General features: G+C 44.4%; 2 protein-coding genes across 3 annotated transcripts; both read left to right on the top strand.

Moving 5' to 3' along the window:
• Positions 1–955: 955 nt before the first annotated feature.
• jph3a (junctophilin 3a) lies at positions 956–11,837 on the top strand (the record flags this gene model as incomplete). Its single annotated transcript, XM_079293298.1, has 5 exons — positions 956–1,337; positions 6,128–6,902; positions 7,515–7,639; positions 8,091–9,340; positions 11,442–11,837. 5 exons carry the CDS (start codon positions 956–958, stop codon positions 11,520–11,522), a joined length of 2,613 nt encoding a protein of 870 aa, XP_079149424.1. The 3' UTR covers positions 11,523–11,837.
• A 3,037-nt stretch (positions 11,838–14,874) lies between these two features.
• znf319a (zinc finger protein 319a) lies at positions 14,875–19,305 on the top strand. Of its 2 annotated transcripts, none has more exons than XM_079287419.1 (2): positions 14,875–15,001; positions 16,057–19,305. In XM_079287419.1, the coding sequence occupies exon 2, from the start codon at positions 16,205–16,207 to the stop codon at positions 17,975–17,977; it is 1,773 nt and encodes a 590-aa protein (XP_079143545.1). In that variant the 5' UTR covers positions 14,875–15,001; positions 16,057–16,204; the 3' UTR covers positions 17,978–19,305. The 2 variants fall into 2 exon arrangements, with proteins under 2 accessions (XP_079143545.1, XP_079143546.1); XM_079287420.1 differs by having other exon boundaries at positions 14,969–15,001; positions 16,159–19,305.
• Positions 19,306–20,738: the final 1,433 nt, after the last annotated feature.

Below are 20,738 nucleotides of genomic sequence, written 5' to 3'. Positions count from 1 at the left end.
GAGAGAGAGAGAGAGAGGCCGAAAAACAAGAGAGGACAGATGACTTGGTGGAATTGGGATACAACAACAATCCAGATTTTAGGGCGAGCGCTGAAATGCAGAGGACAAAGGGAAAGGGAGAGGAATAATTCATTATTTTCTTCTTCACATCCTCGTCTCCAGGAGGGAGGCTCATCTTCAGATCACAGCGGAGCAGAGTGGAGGAAGAGGAGATATTCACTCTCCGTTATGTCTGCCGAAAGGCTGAGGCTGCTCGCGGATGTGTGTCTCTGAGCCTTGTTTTACAGGCCAGCAGCTATAGAGCTCCAACTTCTCTGGATTTTTATCAATTTTTTTTTGAATGGCGTACCAGTGCAGCAGCATCCTCCTCCTGTCTCCCTCTCTGTGTGCAGGTGCGGCAGCGGATGTGTGGATGCTGTAATGTCTGATTGAGCTGAGCTCAGTCGCTATAGCTGCCACCACCACCACCACCACCACCACCACCACCGCTCTGTGGGCCTCTGGGACTGCTGGAAAAGCCTAGGCCTCGCCTGTCTGGAGCGCCCCGCTGCACCGGCTGAGGCTGACGGGCCGGTGAGCACCCCGGTTGCGAGGCTGCAGGGAGCAGGAAGGTGGAGGAGGAAGTGGAGGAGGAGGAGGATGAGAAGCACTCTGAGCCTGCATGCCCATGGGAAGCAGCATGCACAGCAGCTGCGTTCGTCACTCCAGACCCGTCGCTGAGGCTTAGGCTGCTTCTCCATCGTGGGGCGACGCTCTTCGGGCCGCGTCCTGCTGCATAGAAAACGAGGAGCTGGTGTTTTACATCCTAAACTAACAGGAGAGGGAGAGTCGAGGCCCTGCACCTCCATGCTGCCAGCTTCAAACGGGGCCTCCTCCCTATTTTGCTCCTTCTGAGTGAACCCTTGTTTTTTCTTTTTCTTGACGTTCTAAGGATTTGCCAAAAACTGTTTCATGCATGTCCACTGGAGGCAGGTTTGACTTTGATGACGGGGGGTCGTACTGCGGGGGGTGGGAGCAGGGTAAAGCCCATGGACGAGGGGTCTGCACGGGGCCCCAGGGTCAGGGCGAGTACGCGGGCGCCTGGAGCCACGGCTTCGAGGTCCTGGGCGTGTACACGTGGCCCAGCGGGAACAGCTACCAGGGCACCTGGGCGCAGGGCAAACGGCATGGCATCGGAGTGGAGAGCAAGGGCCGCTGGGAGTACAGAGGGGAGTGGACGCAGGGGTTCAGAGGACGCTACGGGCAGCTGGAGAGCACGGCGAGCGGGGCCCGGTACGAGGGGACGTGGAGCAACGGGATGCAGGATGGATACGGCACTGAAACCTACTCTGATGGAGGTAAGGATGCTTACAAACTATTTTTCTGCAAAGGAAAGCCCACTTTACCCTCCCAGTATCTTCTCACAAACACCAGTTTAGAGATCACATTCAGTCCCGTTTGACTAAAGGAATAGAACATCTCTACTCTCGTTCCACAAACTGATATTCAGGCGGCAAGTGGAGCGACTTGCTGACTTAGCCTGCTGCTAAAATCCACTGTATCACATCTCAAATGTAGGCTACATAAAAGACATGTAGGTCACATCCACATGCTGGATTACTGAGCAGACCTACCGGGCCGAGGGACCCAAGGGCCCATATAATGTAAAGTATTTCGTATAATATCTGTGAGGGAGTGACAGTGTGAATCTGCTGCGGCAGGAAGCCTTCGACAGGAGTCAGACAGCCTCTTCATCTCCAGCATGAACTAAATATTCAGTATTATATAAAGTATATAAAGTACAGAAAGTTTAGCTGCAGCTTTTCAACCAAAAGCACCTGAGAGTTCGACTCGACCTGCAGGATGCGACTGAAAGAGATACAATCGACTACAAAGAGACACAAAATGACTTCAGAGGCACGAAGAAATGACTGCAAAGAGATGCAAAATCACTAAAAACATAGACAAACGACTACAAAGAGACACAAACTGATTACAAAGAGACACAAGATGACTACAAAAAGACACAAGACGACTACAAAAAGACACAATATGACTACAAAAAGAGACACAAGATGACTACAAAAAGACACAAGATGACTACAAAAAGACACAAGATGACTACAAAAAGAGACACAAGATGACACACAATGACTGCAAATTGACTGCAACGAGACAAAATGAATACAAAGAAACACAAGACGACTAGAAAGAGACACACAATAACTACAAAGAGTCAAAATATGACTACAATGAGATGCAAAATGACTACAAAGAGTCAAAAGATGACTACAAGACACACAGACTATAAAGGCTCACAACATGACTACAAAGAGACAAGATGACTACAAGGAGACACACAATGACTACAAAGAGACAAGATGACTACAAGGAGACACACAATGACTATAAAGAGACAAGATGACTACAAGGAGACACACAATGACTACAAAGAGACAAGCTAACTACAAGGAGACACACAATGACTACAAAGAGACAACATGACTACAAGGAGACACACAATGACTACAAAGAGACAAGATGACTACAAGGAGACACACAATGACTACAAAGAGACAAGATGACTACAAGGAGACACACAATGACTACAAAGAGACAACATGACTACAAGGAGACACACAATGACTACAAAGAGACAAGATGACTACAAGGAGACACACAATGACTACAAAGAGACAAGATGACTACAAGGAGACACACAATGACTACAAAGAGACAAGATAACTACAAGGAGACACACAATGACTACAAAGAGACAACATGACTACAAGGAGACACACAATGACTACAAAGAGACGCAAAATGATTACTAACAGCACAGCCACGTCTCTTTCAGTCTAGTTGTCTTGCGTCAGTGTTGGAGGGGTTGGGGACCTTCTTCATGTCGGTGTGTCCACCACCTCCTCATCAGACAGGAGGTCTGTGGTCTTTGGCCGACTGACCGGCCGTCATCGTTATGATCATTATTATAAAAACAGGCCGTGGATGTTGAAAAAGGGGGCGTGTGTTTCTAACATTAGCAATCAAACCATGTTGAAGTCCCATCACTTCGTCTGTTTAGACGCGCACGGATTTACAGAAACACACCTTCGCCGCTCTCCCCTCCGCATCACACCCTCTGTCGCCATGGTAACGCGGAGACAGCAGGTCAGCGTGTCACCGGAGACCAGCTCGCGGCTCTTCTGTCTCTCCGATTGGCTCCCTGCCTCCGCCAGTCTCATTTGTAAATCTAGGCCGTTTGATAACCGATGCTGCCCCGGCCTGCACCGCCCGCCTCCCTCCGAGCACCGGATGATGGAAGCCAGGTCAATAAGTGATGCAGATGGAATGAAAACACAGTGTGTGTGTGTGTCTGTGTGTCTGTGCTGCATTGAAGGTGGAGGTTGTTCAGCGGGAGGTGGAGGCTCCCAACGTGAGCACTGAGGCTGACATTGTCATACCTGCTGTTTTAACAAATCTAAAACAAAGATGGTGAAGAAAGAAAAACATTTTTTTTTTAAAGACTGCGTCACGCGACAGCTCTGCTTCTTTCGTCCGCTCACGTGGAAGATCGCCGACAGTGAATATAGCACGCACAGGCTGACACATTTTACACAACCCAATAAATGTGCAGGACGCTGTTTTCTACACACACACACACACACACACACACACAGACAGGCCTGTCAACACAGCAAGTGCTTATTAAAGATTACAATTAAAACATATTTTAGACAGGTCCAACGAGGGAGGGACAGGCAGCCCAAGTTTGGGTTCAGCACCTCGGACAGCTCCGGATCGACACCAACTGTTTTTAGTTTGTGGAGCCTTAAAAGTCTTTAAAAAGTAAAATACATGTCGGTAAATAGGACAACACACAAAGGCAATCGAAGAAAATACATTTGAGTGAAAAATACAGAGAATTACCTGGAAAAAAATAATAATTTGAGGCTTGAGTTTGGTTCATCAGTATCTGCAGGATTTATTTGAAAACAGTGTGAGCCCCAATTCCAGACTACACGAATGATTTACAGTTTGTATACTTTTACCAACAGGACATTATGCAACAGAAAATAACTAAATTAATTTCATGCGTCATTGTACTTTCACTCCACTACATTTATTTAATAACTCAAGTTACTTTGCAGATTTTGATTATTATTACAAAAATCCAATTAACTATTAAATTATGATATATTATTTGAAGTTAAGCAGTATATAAAGTTATTAAAATTAGTTCCACCGTTACCAGCTGACACATTAAATTAGTGAACAAATTAATGCATTAATAATTAGAATCCAATAATATAATGTTTATCATTCTTAAATAGGCCATTCTGCATAATGAGCACCTTTACTTTTGGTACTTAAAGAATATTTTGATGGTAATATTTTTCTATTTACTTAACATGTTGAATGCACGAATTGTACTTGTAACAGAGTATTTCTACATTGTAGTATTGCTACTTTTCTTTGAGTCAAAAAGTATATTTTACACCTCAATCAAACTAGACTTAGATTTAATATGTTTAACTACAATCTGAAGTTTATTTTGATGTTTTGCAGCTCCTCTATTTCCTGTAGCATTGCATTGTGGGAGAATAGTCTTCTTCAACAGCACATCGAAAACAAGCGTTTTAATTTATTCGGCACTCCGACTGTGTTGACTTTACTTCATCTAAACAAAACACTACACACTCAAAGCGTGCGTATATAATCAATGTGTGTATTGAGTTGTGACCCAGTTCTACGTACTAATTCTGACAGAATGAACACACTATATGCAGTAATTCTGTAGTACTGTGAATATCCTGTGTAGTACTGCATATAGTGTGTTAACTCCAGATTAAACCACTTAAAATCAATGCATTGACAATAATAAACCGATAGACATTATTATTATTCTCAAATCTGAATATTCAGTACTTTTTGGTACTTAAAGTATATGTTGATGCTCATACTTGTACTTGTAATTTCACTTGTACCAGAGTATTTCTACAGTATCACCACTGGATGCAGACAGACACAGTTAGTAGCTTGTGAACGAGCTAATGCTCGCCAACACACTCTCCGTGCCAACTTCATAACGGTAAAGAGATGTCATCGTTGTGTTTACAGCTTGTTCTTCTGCCCCCAAGTGGCCAAACATCAGTTAATGCTGCTTTGAAACACTTTTCGTTTCGTTCATATTGCTCTTAAGATTGCAAAATGAATCACACTGAGTTTGGCGATTTTGGGGTAATGGTGAGTAATCCGGCCTCGCACACTACAACAGTGATAAAATGAATTAAACTCAAACAATTAAGTATGCACCCAAAAGATATGTTCTCCCACAATGCAGTGCAAAAAAAGAATGTGAGGGGCTGCTCAAAGCTGAAAAATTAAAAATTAAAAAACATAAGTCGTGGATGATGGTGAAGCAGCTCCAGGAACAAAAGAAAAACAAATCTTTGTTCAAGAACATTTTGCTTTCTTGTGAGGTTGAAATATACTCATTGCATTAACAGTATCTTATATAATAACAGTACATTTAAACTATGTATTATTCATATCTATTAAAGTGGGTCACAGTGAGTGAGCTCGGTAAAATGTAAACCTCCACGTATCTTTCAGGGTTTCATTTCAGCACCATGGACAGCTCCAGCTCCACACTACATATTCAACACATATCTTATATTAAAATGGATTTTGAAGACACGCCACAGATGATTTGTTACTCGTAAGTGAATCTTTTTCTTCTTCTAAACCACTCGGAGTTGTAAGCTTCTTGTCTGCAACTTGTGTGAGGAACAGCACACTGTGAAACACACAATACACTGATGATCGCGACACCGTGGGGTCGGTCAATCCTCGACTTTACCAGTGTGATGGAGGAAACACCCACATTTATGTTGTTTCCTTGAAGTAATCACCACACTCACAGCTGTAATTATATGAGTACGAAGCGGTGCGTTCTCTTCCCTCCAACAGAACAGAACAGTTGTAAACATCCGTAATGTCACTGACGTTTAACCACATGTGGCTTAATTACAAATCAGCAGGAGATACACAGTGGCGTATCCGTGTATTCTGGGAACAATGGATGTCTGTGCAAAGTTTAAAAACAGGGAGAATAATCGGACTCTCAATGTCTCCGTTTGTCTCTCAGGAACCTACCAAGGCCAGTGGCTGGGCGGGATGCGTCATGGCTATGGCGTGCGGCAGAGTGTGCCGTACGGCATGGCGGCCGTCATCCTCTTCCCCCTGCGAACATCCATAAACTCCCTCCGCTCCGAGCACAGCCACGGCCCTCCGGCTGTGCTGGAGGACGGCACCACGCCCACGGACGGGGTGGTGGCCGGTCTGGCCGGGAGCCCTGTGGGCCGGGGTGGGTTCGCTCTGATGGCGCCCAGTGAAGCCGAGCGCCAGAGGAAGAGGAAAGGCCGCTTCCGGCAGTCCATCCTGAGCGGCCTGAAGCTGCGGCGCTCCGAGTCCAAAAGCTCACTGGCCAGTCAGCTCAGCAAGCAGAGCTCCTTCTGCAGCGAGGCGGGGATGAGCACCGTCAGCTCTGCTGCATCCGACATCCACTCCAACGCCAGTGAGAGCGAACAGGGCGCCCCCGTGGACGCCACCGTCACTGAAATGTACGCTGGCGAGTGGCGGAGCGACCAGAGGGCCGGCTGGGGCGTCAGCCGGCGCTCGGACGGCCTGCACTATGAAGGGGAGTGGGTGGGGAACAAGAGGCACGGGTACGGGTGCACCACCTTCCCTGATGGCACCAAGGAGGAAGGGAAGTACAAGCAGAACGCGTTGGTGAGCGGGAAACGCAAGAACCTGATCCCGCTGAGGGCCAGTAAGATCAGAGAGAAGGTGGACCGGGCTGTGGAGTCTGCAGAGAAGGCTGCAGACATCTCCAAGCAGAAAGCCGAGATCGCCATGTCGAGGTAACATGTTCACTTTTCAATCCTATTTTATTTATTCGTGAAAAAATCCTGCATTCAAGATGTAGCTTAAGTAAAAGCATGTATCAGTAAAATGTACTTAAAGCATCAAAAGTAAAGTCCCTGTCAGTGTTTTACGATTATATATTAGATCTGATGTTTCTGCTGCATTAATGTGCATGTTGCATGTGTTTTAGCTCTTTCATATCCTGTTTACTCCTTTAATGTACATAAAAGCATCATGTTCTATAAGATCATCACGTCTCTGTCCTGTGAGAACCACGTATCTCTAAGGAAAACAGCCGGTTTTCAGCTTTGTGACGATGCATTTTCCAGCTGATCCAAGAGGCTTTTTAAAGAGTTTATTCAGCTGAAGAAGTGGGAGGATTTTCTCAACAGTTCATCTTTGAGTTTATCACAAACATTCAACATGCACACATCTGGAGATACGTGGTTTTCACTGGACAGAAAGGGGATGAAAAGAGACTAAAGTTAACAGATATATTTGATGGAGTAAAAATTATTCACCTCTGAGATGTAGTCGAATAAAAATATAAAGTCACACTAAATGAAAATACTCAAGTAAAGTACAAGCAAGTGTTTCCACCCGTTCAGGATGAGCCATGCTCGAGGGAAGGCGGAGGCCGCTGAAGGAGTCGCCCAGAAGGCCACGGAGGAGTGTCACCTGGCCCGCATCGCTGCCAAAGAGCTCTCTCCCTCCTTCCACATCTACGGGAACGGTGAGCGGACGACACTGAAAAGCCCTGTTATTAAACTTTAATACAATCGAAAATTATGGAAATAAGGGAATCACACGTATTATCTGCATTTAGAATCTACGTTTACGTGTATTTATTAAAAGAAAATATGTCAAATGTGTGGATTTACAGTAGGCTCAGTGTTTACACACACAAATATGATCTCATAATAAACTACAGGAGGATTTAAAGCCTTTGAGAATTCAAACAGAATCAAGTGCATTCACTTAGTTAATCCTCTCTAAGCCAACAGTGACAGCAACAGATCCAGTTTGTGTGCAGCTTTTCTCTCCTTTTGTTACTCTGCATGCTGATAACACACACGCACACACACACGCACACACACACACACACACACACACACACACACACACCCTTGGTGGATTGGTGCCAAATCACCTCACTGTGTGTTCTTCTCCGGCTCTTTTCGTAGGGCTCGAGTGTCAGAGGCCCAAGCACCAGGACGCCAAGGACAAAGACCATGAGGTGATCTCCACGGGAACAGACAGTCCGGAGCTGTGCACGCCGGACACCACGCCGCCCGTGATAACACCCGACCTCAGCCCCGTGCTGAGCGTGCCCACCTCGCCCCCCCGCAGCCCGACCAAGCACGCCCATCGCCCCAGAAACGCCTGCTTCATGCGCCAGACCGCCGTGGACGATCAGGGCACCACCGAGATTCAGGTGCTGGTGGAGGGGCGGGGCGTGGATCTGCCGAGGGGCGGGGCTAACAATTGGACCGACGACATGTATCCGGAGCGCGGGGGCAGCAGCCGCTCCACCACGCCCTCCCTCCTGGAGGAGCAGGAGGGGCAAATTAACGGCCACGAGCAGGCCCCTTTGTCCAACCACAAACCCCGGGAGAAATCCTCGTCCAATCACAAGTCCCGGGAGCACGCCTCCTCCTACAGAGCATGGGAGCACTCCCTCTCCAACCAAAAGCCCTCCAAGCAAGCCTCTTCCAATCACAAGTCGAGGGAGTACTCGTCCTCCAATCACAAAACATGGGATCATTCTTCCACCAATCACAAGGCCTGCGAGCATGCCTCTTCCAACTACAAGCCGCAGGTGCACATTTTATCCAATCACAAGGCCTTGGAACATAACATGTCCAATCACAAGACTTCTGAGCATGCTTCTTCCAATCACAAGCCCCAAGATTATATCTCCTCTAATCACAATGCAAAGGACCACGTCTCTTCTAGCTACAACCCCCGAGAGCATGTCTACTCCAACCACCATCCGAAGCAGCACAACCCTTCCAACCACAAGCTTAACGAGCATGCTGTAATCGACCAAAGGCTGGACGGCCTCACCGGGGGCTGGACTGCTGAAAGCACCCTTAGGTGGAGCCCCGCCCACTCGCGCCTCACGGAGCAGGACGAGGAGAGGATGACCGACTACACGGTCGACATGAGGCTTCAGTGTCCGGACTCGCAGACGCCTCGGGGGCTGGACCCGGAGTCCCCGGCCCCCAAAAACAACCGGCTGCGAGCCCGGGCCCTCCGGCCCGTCAGAGAGGGATCCATGGACTCCGTACAGATGCTACAGGACAACCTGAATGTGGGGGCGGAGCTGGAGGAGTGGCCTCTGCACAGGGACCTCACCCTCTCCCCGCCCCTTAAGTCTCAGCCCATCACTCTGGAGCAGGAAGGAGAGCTTCTCACCCTCAAATCAAACTCAGTGAGTCAACGTGTTGGATCGGTGCAGATCCACGTTTTCCATAATCCAGAGTCACCAGTTGAATTCGCAACAATCATCAAAAGGAATCGTTTTTTGGAAATATGCTGATTTGCTTTCACGCAGAGAGTTGGATGCTTCCACAATTTATCGTCTTTACATTTCCACTAAACAAGTGAGATACAATCAGCGATCATTCGAGGCATTCGCAGGCCAGGCTAGCAGTTTCCCCCTGCTGCTAGTCTTCATGCTAAGCTAAGCTAATTGCCTCTCACACTTCAATGTACAGACGCGTCAATCTTCTCATCCAACTTTCATCAAGAAAGCAAATAATCGTATTTCCAAAATGTGGAACGATTCCTTTAAGATAATTACATTATAGTCCACTGATGAGTAATGTGAGTACTGCAAGAGGTGATACTTATACTTCACAACAAATCAAAATATTCATACCACAAGCTGAAAGCAGCAAACAATATCAGTCAAACTAATTCCATCCCTCCCTCCACAACAGCTTAAAATAGGTAATATAGAGTCGTGTTTACGAAGTTTAACGGAAACATTCTTCACTCAAGTTTATTTAAAGTGTCCTGTAATCGTACAGGATTAACACATTCTGCTTTTGTTTTCTTCTCAACTGCAACGATGAAAAGTATTGAATCTGTTTCGTAGTTTTGACTCTGACCGGCCTCTTCAAAGGCTCCTGCTAAGGCTCATGGGTACTGTAGTATTTAGAGCCGTTTACCGCACCAAAGTGAAGACACACATTTAGAATCGGTGGCTGTAACATAAAGCCATAGTGTATTAAAAGTAACCAGGAGACTGTGTGGAGTCAAATTGATGATGTCAGTAAAATAAAAGTTTGAAATGGGGATCCAGAGTGAGGACAGATACTCCTGCAGTCTGAAATTGTGTGTCAGAGAGAACACAAAGCAAATAACATAAAGCAGAGACAGAAAATAAAAAAATCACAAGTCTGCACTCTTCCTGTCAATAGTCTGCGGGGTCACATTTTACTCACGTACACAGATCTTTACTTAAAGGTCCCATATTGTAAGCAAGTTAGATTTCCATGTCTTCTTTATGATACGGCAGCTCTGGTGCTGCATAAATCCTGTGACGTCCACACAGCCTGTATTCACAAACTGTGCCTTCCAACGAGCCGCCGGGACTTTACCGACGGTTTGTGATGTGACAACTACGCAGCCGCCGGGAGAGTTACAGCTAAACTTGGTGCAGTTGAGACAAAGCAGCGAGTCCCTGCCGGCTGCAGTGACGCCGCGAACACTGGGCGTCTGGGAGATGGGTTGAAAGACAGGCGCTAAAACGCAGCGTTTCAGACTGAGGGTGAATACAGGTGCAAGAAAAATACAGGGTTTTTTTAACATTAAAGCATGTAAACATGTTTTAAAATACAAGTATGACCCTTGAAATGAGCATGACATGTCCCCATTAAGTAAATGTAGTAATATAGTGTAAAAAATGCTGTGTTACAAATAAAAGTCCTACACTTTTTAAGAGTAAAATGTTGTAAAAGTGTTCAAGTAGAAGTACTCGTTGGGCAGAATGGTTCCTTTCACCGAGTCATATTATTGGAATATCATTACTGATTACTTTAACACATGAGCAGCATTTTAATTCCAGCCAGGGGAGGTGGAGCAGATTTGAACTTTATATACCGCTGGATAGTTTAATCTACAGCACAGCATCATATGTTACAGACTAATCACGATTGGTTTGTAAAGTCTTAATCAGTAAAGTAGTAACTCGAGCTGTAAGATTAAAGTAGAAGTATAACGCAGCATAACATTTTAATACTCAAGTAATACCTAAAAAGTTGTACTTAAGTGCAGTTCTCAGGTTCACATTTACAGAATAACAGTCTGTTCGTCTGTAGGATATTTGTGAACAAAGGATTTAATTGATCTATAAATGAAGGATTTATTACACCAAATACTTGATCACTTTTGTTCTAATGTGGTTTTAATCAACTGTAGCTGTGGAGTCGTTTTCTGTTTTTTCGTCTGTTTTTCTTTCATTTGTGTCCATCGAGAGAATTCGTGCATTCACTGAACTTCTTCTTCTCTCCTCTCTTATCTTTCAGGGCTCCAGCTCTATCCTGGTGGTTATGGTCATATTACTCAATATTGGAGTAGCCATTCTTTTCATTCACTTCTTTATTTAAGCTTATACAGGTATGATCTACTAAGACTTATTGATAACTACGGTATATTATATTATTACTTACTGAGACGGACATTCTGCCGATTCGACTGGAGCCCGCAGCCCGAGTGACGGACACAGCAGAGAGCCTTTCTGCTGTCGCTACCGGCCTTTTCACCTCTGTTGAAGCCCGTTTCAGTTCCTGTGAAAGCGACGTTCCTTTTCCGATGCTATGCTGCTTCTAGCTTTGCTACCATGGAAAAGAAAGTAAGAAGAAAAGAAGAAGAGTGCAGCTTTAAAACTAGCGTGCATGGGTGTCCATCAGCTGCACTGTTAAATGGACTGAAGATGGCACAGGCAGTTTTGCCCATTTGGCCATCATTCTAGACAAGAAAATATAGCAACCCCTCGTTTCCTGGTTATCATGAGAAACATGCTAACCAAGAGCACGGCACACACTCCATCCTAAACCCCACAGACATTAACCCCCATTCTGCCTTTTAACCCTTTCCCCTGTTGCCCCCCCCCCCATCCACCAGTCAGTCTCTAACCCCTATTCGCACTATGCGCTACATACAGAACTATGCTGCAAGAGTAGATCCATTTTAAAGGGCTCCGTCATTATTTGTTTCTTTATTCCACTACGAACTGCACACACAACATTGCATGAGGCTGTGTGGGGCTTCTTTAAAGTGCATTTTCTATCCCTTTAACATCACTGTTCTGTCCTCATTTTTGTGCGCACGCCATCCACGGTTTTCACTTCCTGTCGCACACAGGATGCGTGTGTGCCGGCAGAGATTTGGAAGAAAAAATTTAAATGAAAAAGAAAAAAGAAAAAAATCTGCCGCCACGCCACTTCACGTCCAATCACAAATCACAGAATCTGAGCGAATCAGATTCAACAGCGACCAACACCACCCATCAGTCGAAAAACCTCGAGGAACTTCCTGAATTTATTGTTAAGTGAAACACATTCGCACGCAAAATTATTTAAAAACAACAACAACAAAAAACATACACATTTAACTGCTGACATACTGAGGAGGGTTCAGCCTTGCCCCTTTGTACAGCCTTCAGACTGTTATGTTATAACCACTAATTCTATATATATATATGTGTATGTGTCATTATTATTCAAGTTTGTTACTTTTTTTGCAGTTTGCAAGACAGAGAGAATGCTGAGTGCCTCGTATTTATTCATTTTCCGTCTCGAATTTATTTTTAAAAACTCCCACGACCCGAGATAATAACACACCCAGGCTAAGAGGAGACGAGTGATCTTCAACATTAAGAAAGGTGACCCCCCCCCCCCCCCACCCACCCCTGTTCCTGCCCAACACACACAAACCTCCCTTTCACCCTGAAATGGCATGCACTGTTTTGTCTCTCTCCCAGTCCCCTTTTGGACCAGTCAAAAAGGGGAAAAATGGGGTTTCTACGGTGTCATTTGCAGACACTCTTTTTGGGCCGGATGAGATTTTTTTCAGCATGTTTGTTCAGCCTGCTCAATCTGGTGTCAGTTTGTGAGTTTCTTCTCCCTCTCGTCTCTTTTAAATCCAGCAACACAAGGCTACATGAGACGTGGAGAGCGGTGTAAAATAAACGCTAGCTTTTAAAAACTCTCAGTGGATTACCGAAACGTCCCCGAGTCTATGAATGATATAAAAAGCTACTGTATGTTTTATACTTCGCACCCAGTGGCATCATCATGTTGTGACATCATTGCATGCCCGAGCATGCTCTTTCTTACTCTTTGGTTTATGAGGTTGTTTCGAAGTTAATGTGGAGAAAATAATGAAATGTTTGAAATTAACGTGTTTGGTGTGGTTTATTGCTGCCGTCTCGTCATTTCAATCCAAGGATTCAGTTTCATGAAGGTGGTAAAAAAAACATTTCACATGAACATGAATCCCCAGCAAGGACTTATGGTTATATTTAAATTTTACATCTGATTCTTGATTGGGAGGACGTACTTCTAATTTACTTTTCTGGATAAACAAAAAATCTATCAACAATTAGTCTATCTATAAACTGCGTCTCAATAGATTTTACAGAAAATGTACGATATCCCAATATATGTCATATCATAATATAACATTACATGCACTTTGAGAGAGCATTTTATCCATAACGCAACAAACTACATTTCTCAAAGCAATATGCAGAATTTTCTATAGTGATGAATATCACAGTTATTCAAGGTTACTGCAGCTGATAATATCACTATTGTTTGATGGAAAACAGACTGACACATCTTAATTACTTATTTTATTTCATTTAGAATCATTTAATTTTATTTAAAGGTACTGTAAACAAGATTGGGAGTACTTCAATTGCCTCTCAACATGGCGACGGCTGAGCCGGTGGCTTGCAGTTAACTGTGCTAACAACAGTGCGGACTGAGCTAACGGCGTTTATCTCAAAGGGAACCGGAGGATGGACGCTTCTGTGACGGTGGTTATCAGCTGTAACCGCCATATGAAAGCAGTGCAGAGCAGCGGCCGTTGGCTAACAAGTGAGGCAATAAAAGCATGGGTGGCCGGCCCGACTATGTCAACAAAGCACAAAGAATTTCTGATAACAACAACAGACAGAGAGAGAGAGAGAGAGAGAGAGAGCGAGAGAGAGAGAGAGAGAGAGAGAGAATCATTCTCTACTCAGACTTTACTCCACTCCATCTTGACAGAAAATAGTTGTTTGCTGCTGTATTAATGCTCTGAATGTCAAATTGAATATGTATTATTGTCACTTAAACTTACAACTTACAACCACATGTTGTGTAGTTTATTATACTAAAAAACTATCATTTATTGTATATTTTGTCATTACAGGCTCACCTTCTACTTTAAGGTGTGTCATATACATTTTAAAAGGCATATAGCATTCGTAACTCCAGAAATAGGAGATATGTGTGATGATAGGTTTAAATAACGTAAATAACTAAACACATTTTACTTCAAAGGCGTCCAAAGCTAAATGTATTCTATAGAAGTAGAAATATGAGGTGTGTGAGTACTCTTTTGTATGGAGATTATGAATTGGAGATATGATACTATAGTAATACTATAGTAAACATGTTATTGTTCATTATTTTATGGTAATGGTGTGTTTGTTCTCTGTAAATGAGTGAAAATGTCAGTGGAGACTATGTTTACAATGCTTAAAGGAGAGAGAAACACTCCCCCCTGCTGTCACATTTAAGACATCATATTTGCTAATATATTTTACGGCTCATATAGTGTTTGTGTGAATGCTCTTTAAAACTAACCCGGAGAGTTTATCTCTACCTCGGGTTGTTTTTGCAGGAGCTCCGGGGTGGACCTCCGGCATGGAGCTCCGCAGCGGCGACAGCTCACTGCGTGGCGGCTTCCGGTGTCCGTCCGTCTGCTGGAGGATGGCGTCCGGCTTCAACCGCAACCAACGCCGGTCCTCCGAGTCCTAAATACACCGAAAGGTTGGGCCACCTAATGCTGGAAGACAGGCAGTGCAAACCATCCAGTAGGTTATCGTGCTTTTTTATTTTTCTGATTGTAAATTCTGTTTTTTTTTGCAGTTGTACGAGGCTCCAGTTGGAGGAGGTGAATTTTCCCTCCGCAGCTCGGGTGGAGGCCTAGTCTGATATGGGGTCTATTTGCAAACGGAGGCTCGTATCAAACGGTTAAAACCAGTTATTGTGGCCCATCAGAAACGTATTTTTGCCTTGTTGTAGTATGTTTTTTAATGACTGCTTATTTGGCGTAAAATCCAAGTATTAACATGTTTTAATAATGTAAGTTAATATCGTGGGTGATAAATCTGGAAGGAAGTCCGGTTGTTTAGTAACATTAGCTGAAGCTAGCTGTTCGCTGAAGCTAGATGTTAGCTGACGCTAGCGGTTAGCAGCTACTAGCTGTTAGTTGACAAGCTAACGTCTCTTTCCTCCTGGAACAGAAACAATGCCATTAAATAAACATGTGGGGAAATACCATACATCTCCAACTAACTAATATGGCTATAATAAAGAAATTTGCCTCACGTAGCTAACGTGTAAAATACATATTTAACTGAGGATTACGTGACCGCTTCGCGTTTCAGGATATAGACCGAGCCCAATTCTTGTTAAGCGTTATTTTCTTGACTGTTTTTTTTTTGCCGGTTTCCGTTTCAGGAAAGGTGCGTTGGGTCTGTACATGTCACCGTGTTATTTTATTTTAACAGACATTAATATGTGCGTAGTACTTTAAGACGTGTTTCCAGAATAACCGAAGAACGGCTTTTAGGCCTCTCAAGCTAGCATAGGTGGTGGTGTTTCAGTTTAATTTCTCACAACAAATAAGACTTGACCTACACCGGTGTCACATTATTCCATCACTGGATAGAGCACCTTCCCTTACTGGAGTGTAATCATCCGCCGCATAAGTTAGTGCTCGTGTCTCTTATGTTTCTATTTATGATGGATCTTGTTGGACACTGGCAGCTCATTTGCCCTGCACTTACTTTTTTTACAATAATATATTATGAATTCAACTTTGTAATTTGTTGTGTATGCTTTTGTTTTCCCTTTCTTTTTTTAGATTTTCTCTCCTGTGTCAAAGGAAGTGTGTAAACGCCGAAATAGCACTCAACTAGTCTGTGTGCTGGTTACCATTTATTTTATAAACATCCACCCTTTTCAGTTCAGCTGAAACCCCCCCCATCGTCTGCTGAGAGCTGAACCCCTACATGCGAAGTGGAAGGATGACGGAGGCGTGGCAGCAGCAACATGCAGTGGCTCCACCCTCGGTTGTGCACACGCTCCCCCAGGGAGCCGACAACCCTCTGGGCTGCACCGTGTACGGAGTGGTCCTACAGCCAGATGCTTCGCTGCAGCAGCCGCAGCACGGCCAGCAGCTCACCGTTCAAGCCCAGCAGCCCTCCTTGCAGGTAGGGGGCGAGAGAGGGCACAAGTGCGGAGCCTGTGGCCATGACATATCTCACCTGGCCAACCCTCATGAGCACCAGTGCATGGTGAACCAAGACCGATCCTTCCAGTGCACCCAGTGTATGAAGATCTTCAGCCAGGCAACGGACCTGCTGGAGCACCAGTGCGTGCAGGTGGAGCAGAAGCCCTTTGTGTGCGGTGTGTGCAAGATGGGCTTCTCTCTGCTCACCTCGTTGGCCCAGCATCACAACTCGCACGGCAATGGAAACAACCCAATGAAGTGCTCCATCTGTGAGAAAACGTACCGGCCGGGTTCTGGAAACGTCACCCCGACCTCGTCGGCCGCCAACCCCCAGCAGCCCTCCACCGGTGAGACGTCCAGTGGCGGCGCGGCGATCAGTGCCTCGTCTCCTCCTTCGTTTGAGGCCTCTGCACCAGACCGGCCATACAAGTGTTCAGTGTGCCACAAGTCCTTCCGGCATTTGTCAGAGCTGACCCGCCACGAGAGAGTGCACACCGGCGAGAAGCCGTACAAATGTGACACTTGCGACAAAACCTTCAGCCAGTCGTCTCATCTGGCGCACCACCAGCGCACGCACAGCTCCGAGCGGCCGTACAAATGCGCCGTGTGCGAGAAGAGCTTCAAGCACCGCTCTCACCTTGTGCGGCACATGTACGCTCATTCGGGCGAGCACCTTTTCAAGTGCAATTTGTGTGAGATGCACTTTAAGGAGTCGTCCGAGCTCCTGCACCACCAGTGCCAGCCAGAGGGGGAGAGACCGTTCCGCTGCGGCTCCTGTGGGAAGAGCTTCAAGCGCCCGTCTGACCTGCGGCAACACGAACGCACCCACTCGGAGGAGCGACCTTTCCAGTGCGAGGAGTGCCAGATGAGCTTCAAACAGCAGTACGCTCTCGTACGCCACCGTCGCACTCACAAAAATCCAGCCGACCGCCCTTTCAAGTGTAACCTCTGCGACAAGGGGTTCCTTCAGCCGTCCCACCTGCTTTACCACCAGCAGGTTCACGGCATGGAGAGTCTGTTTAAGTGTGCGTCCTGCCAGAAGTCTTTCAGCCAATCGGGAGAACTGCTGAGGCACAAATGTGGCGGCGAGGTGGAGAAGCCCTACAAGTGCGACGTGTGCGGCAAAGGTTACAAAAAGAATTCGACTTTGCAGCGCCACCAGAACTCTCACTGCACGGAGAAGCCGCTGAAGTGCTCCCTGTGCGACAAGCGCTTCGTGTCGTCCTCCGAGTTCGTCCAGCACCGCTGCGACCCGACCCGCGAGAAGCCGCTGAAGTGTCCCGACTGCGAGAAGCGCTTCAGGTACTCGTCGGAGCTGCAGCGCCACCGCCGAGTTCACACCGGCGAGAAGCCGTTCAAGTGCGCCAACTGCGACAAGAGCTTCAAGCAGCGCGAGCACCTGGCCAAGCACCAGAGCGTGCACTCGCGGGAGACGCAGTTCAAGTGCGTGTGGTGCGGAGAGCGTTTCGTGGACCTCACGGCTCTGCAGGAGCACACGGTCCAGCACACCGCTGAGGGGGAGAGTTTCCCTGAAGCTCAGTGCATCCCATGAACCGAACTGCTCTTCAGTCCTGGGCAGCAAACATGACATTCACCCCCTCAAAGCAACGTGTGCCAGCCTCTGCTCCCCCATCTGTAGTTTATAACACGCAACCCAATAATTACGTTTTAATGATTATTTTTTTAATGTATCAAGACTGAATTCATCCTCATCCCTTTAGTCGAGTAAATGACAAAGCACCATATATCCACAGAGGGCGGTTACGATTCCTCTTCTTATTTTGCAACACATGGATGAAAAACTTGAACAAAATGGAGGAAAAAGAAAAGTCGTAAGATGTGTGAAGATCACGGCTTTGTTTGGTGCAGAGTGTGGGACCCTCTTCTGTGGCTGCATGTGATCGTCTGTTTTGTAACTGTTGATTGTGTTGTTGAGAAAGCTGGAAGGAAACTTCCAGGAGATGTGTGTGTGTGCTCACGTGTTAGCTCCTCTGAAATCCATGTGCCTTTTTTTACCGATCACTTTGTCTTTTTGTTAATAATTATGTCCAGTTTAGCTTAAAATAACCCCTCCCATCCGTATGCAGTGGCTGGCTTGTGCAGCAGTATCTTTTCACATACTAGATTTTAGGTAGTATCATCTGTTTGTGCATGAATATTTATCACACTTTAATATCACTGTTGTATTATAGGTTTGGTTTATTTAGGACAAACATCCTAAGAAGAAAAAGTGGATTTGTGAAAATGTATAGCCCGTGTCCTTTGAAATCTGTGTTGTTGCATCTTTGTATTAAAAACAAATGACATCTAGGGAACTAACCAAACCTATCATGTCATACGAACACTTGACATGTGCAATAGAACATGCACAATGTAATACTTATGACTACTGATTCATGGCGTAGTCTACGCTGTTATATTATAGATTGTGTGTATATGCTCCTGCAAACATTGAAAAACGGTATAGTGCTTATGTTACCTGCTTTTGTATTCACTTATGAATGAGCTTGCAGTATTTTGCAAGTACTTTTTAGTTTCAGTACGAGATGGACTATTACACGGTTTAACCCCGACCAGACTTCAGAGCGTCATGTTGATCACCTGCCACAGACTTTGCTACATTAGTTACCGTGCGCTATAGATCTAACAAAAGTAATATTCTTTTTTTTAAATGTTTTTTGAAGAATTGGTCTTGTTACATCCTCACAGGGGGGTCCCTGGTCCAGACCGGACCTTCAGCCAGTTAATCAGGAGTAGCCTCAAAAGTTGCAGTTTTATGTCGGGCATAAAGTAAAACGTGTGTACTTTAGTTTACTTTGTGGATTTCTATATTCACAATACTTGCAGTATATTTAAAAGGTTTTTGGAGGTTAGAATTCATGGGACAAAGGGATTTAAGCGGGGGTGGGGGGGGGGGGGTTGTACCACAGTGGAGGTCCTGGTGAGTCCTGAAAGAGTTGTGATGGATTCACACGCGTGTATATCGACATAGACTCCTCTTCATACTGTAAACAGACCATTCAAATAAACCACCCTTATGAACATAACGGTGCTCATTGTTTTCATCCCAGCGGAGTCGCTACTTGTACATCTGTTGATTCAAATCAGCTGCAGCTGAGGATCCTTTTCACCATTAAATATGAATAATTTTCAAATAATACGCATTATGCAATATTATTTTCTCAATTGATTATTTTGCCTGTTATAATTTACCAGCGTCCAACATGTCAGTTTACAATCAGAAATAAAGCAGCAAATATAGACCTTGAATTAGTCAGTGATTGAACTTTTGTTGGGAATTATTGATTGTCAAAATAGTTTCAGATAAATTAAATCATTATTTTATTTATTAGCAGTTTGTGACTGCAAAAACATCAGTTCACTGAAAACTATTACATTCATATTTATTGTGATGATCTTACGATGAAGTTCTGATCGCATGTTTCGATATTTAATCACTAGCTGAAGATGGAATGTTTCAAAAAGCTTAGCTGGTGAAATATGATTTTTCAGAATTACTCTATAGTTTTACGAATACATAATAAATAATTAATTCATCACAGCTTAACCCTTCACATTAACAGCAGCTGTTTTGTTTATGCAGCAGTTTTACCAAGAATGATTTTTTTTTTCGTCTTATTTCAAAATGTCAGCCGATAAAGAACGCTGGAGAAAATACATGAAGGATTCTGCTTCAGTCAAATAAACAGACGATTGTGTAAGAAAAGGTTTCGACAACCTTTTTAAAAATAGAAGTCAGTTCTAATATTTTAAGGTACTTGTACTTTATATGAGGCAAATTAGCCTTCTGTACTCATACTTCACTACATGTATTTAAAATAATGATTTACTTTTCAGATTTGGATTGTTGATACAAAGTACTGTACAAGTACAAGATCTGAATACTTCCTCCACCACTGGAAACTCAAAATCAGGTCAAATCAATTTTGAAATCATAAGCTAATACTTGGTTGTTGTACAGATCTTTTCTTTTTTTTGCATATTTTAAAACATTAATATTAATATTTTAGCCGATTTAATATGTTAAAGTTGTTCGTCTATAATTTCTAGGTCACTTTTTTCGCCTCTTTATTGAACTACAAACTTAGAAACAATGAGCTAAGTTGAACAGTATTAAAATTATGAGTAGAAAATAAAATATCTTAAACAAAACAACAAATAAATAAAAGTGCATTAATAGTAAATAATTGATATATTATATTTATTTTTTAATTGATCAGCATATTTCCACTGATTAATAAAAAACAAATTCTATATAAATCAGTAGATTTCCTACTTTCAACATGTGGCAT

Source organism: Melanostigma gelatinosum (genome assembly GCF_949748355.1).
Source record: "Melanostigma gelatinosum genome assembly, chromosome: 2".
Taxonomy (NCBI): domain Eukaryota; kingdom Metazoa; phylum Chordata; class Actinopteri; order Perciformes; family Zoarcidae; genus Melanostigma; species Melanostigma gelatinosum.
This window is presented reverse-complemented; position numbering and strand designations above follow the sequence as displayed.

Excerpts from the sequence above, each read along its gene's own strand:
- znf319a (XM_079287419.1), top strand. The coding sequence starts at position 16,205 with ATGCGAAGTGGAAGGATGACGGAGGCGTGGCAGCAGCAACATGCAGTG.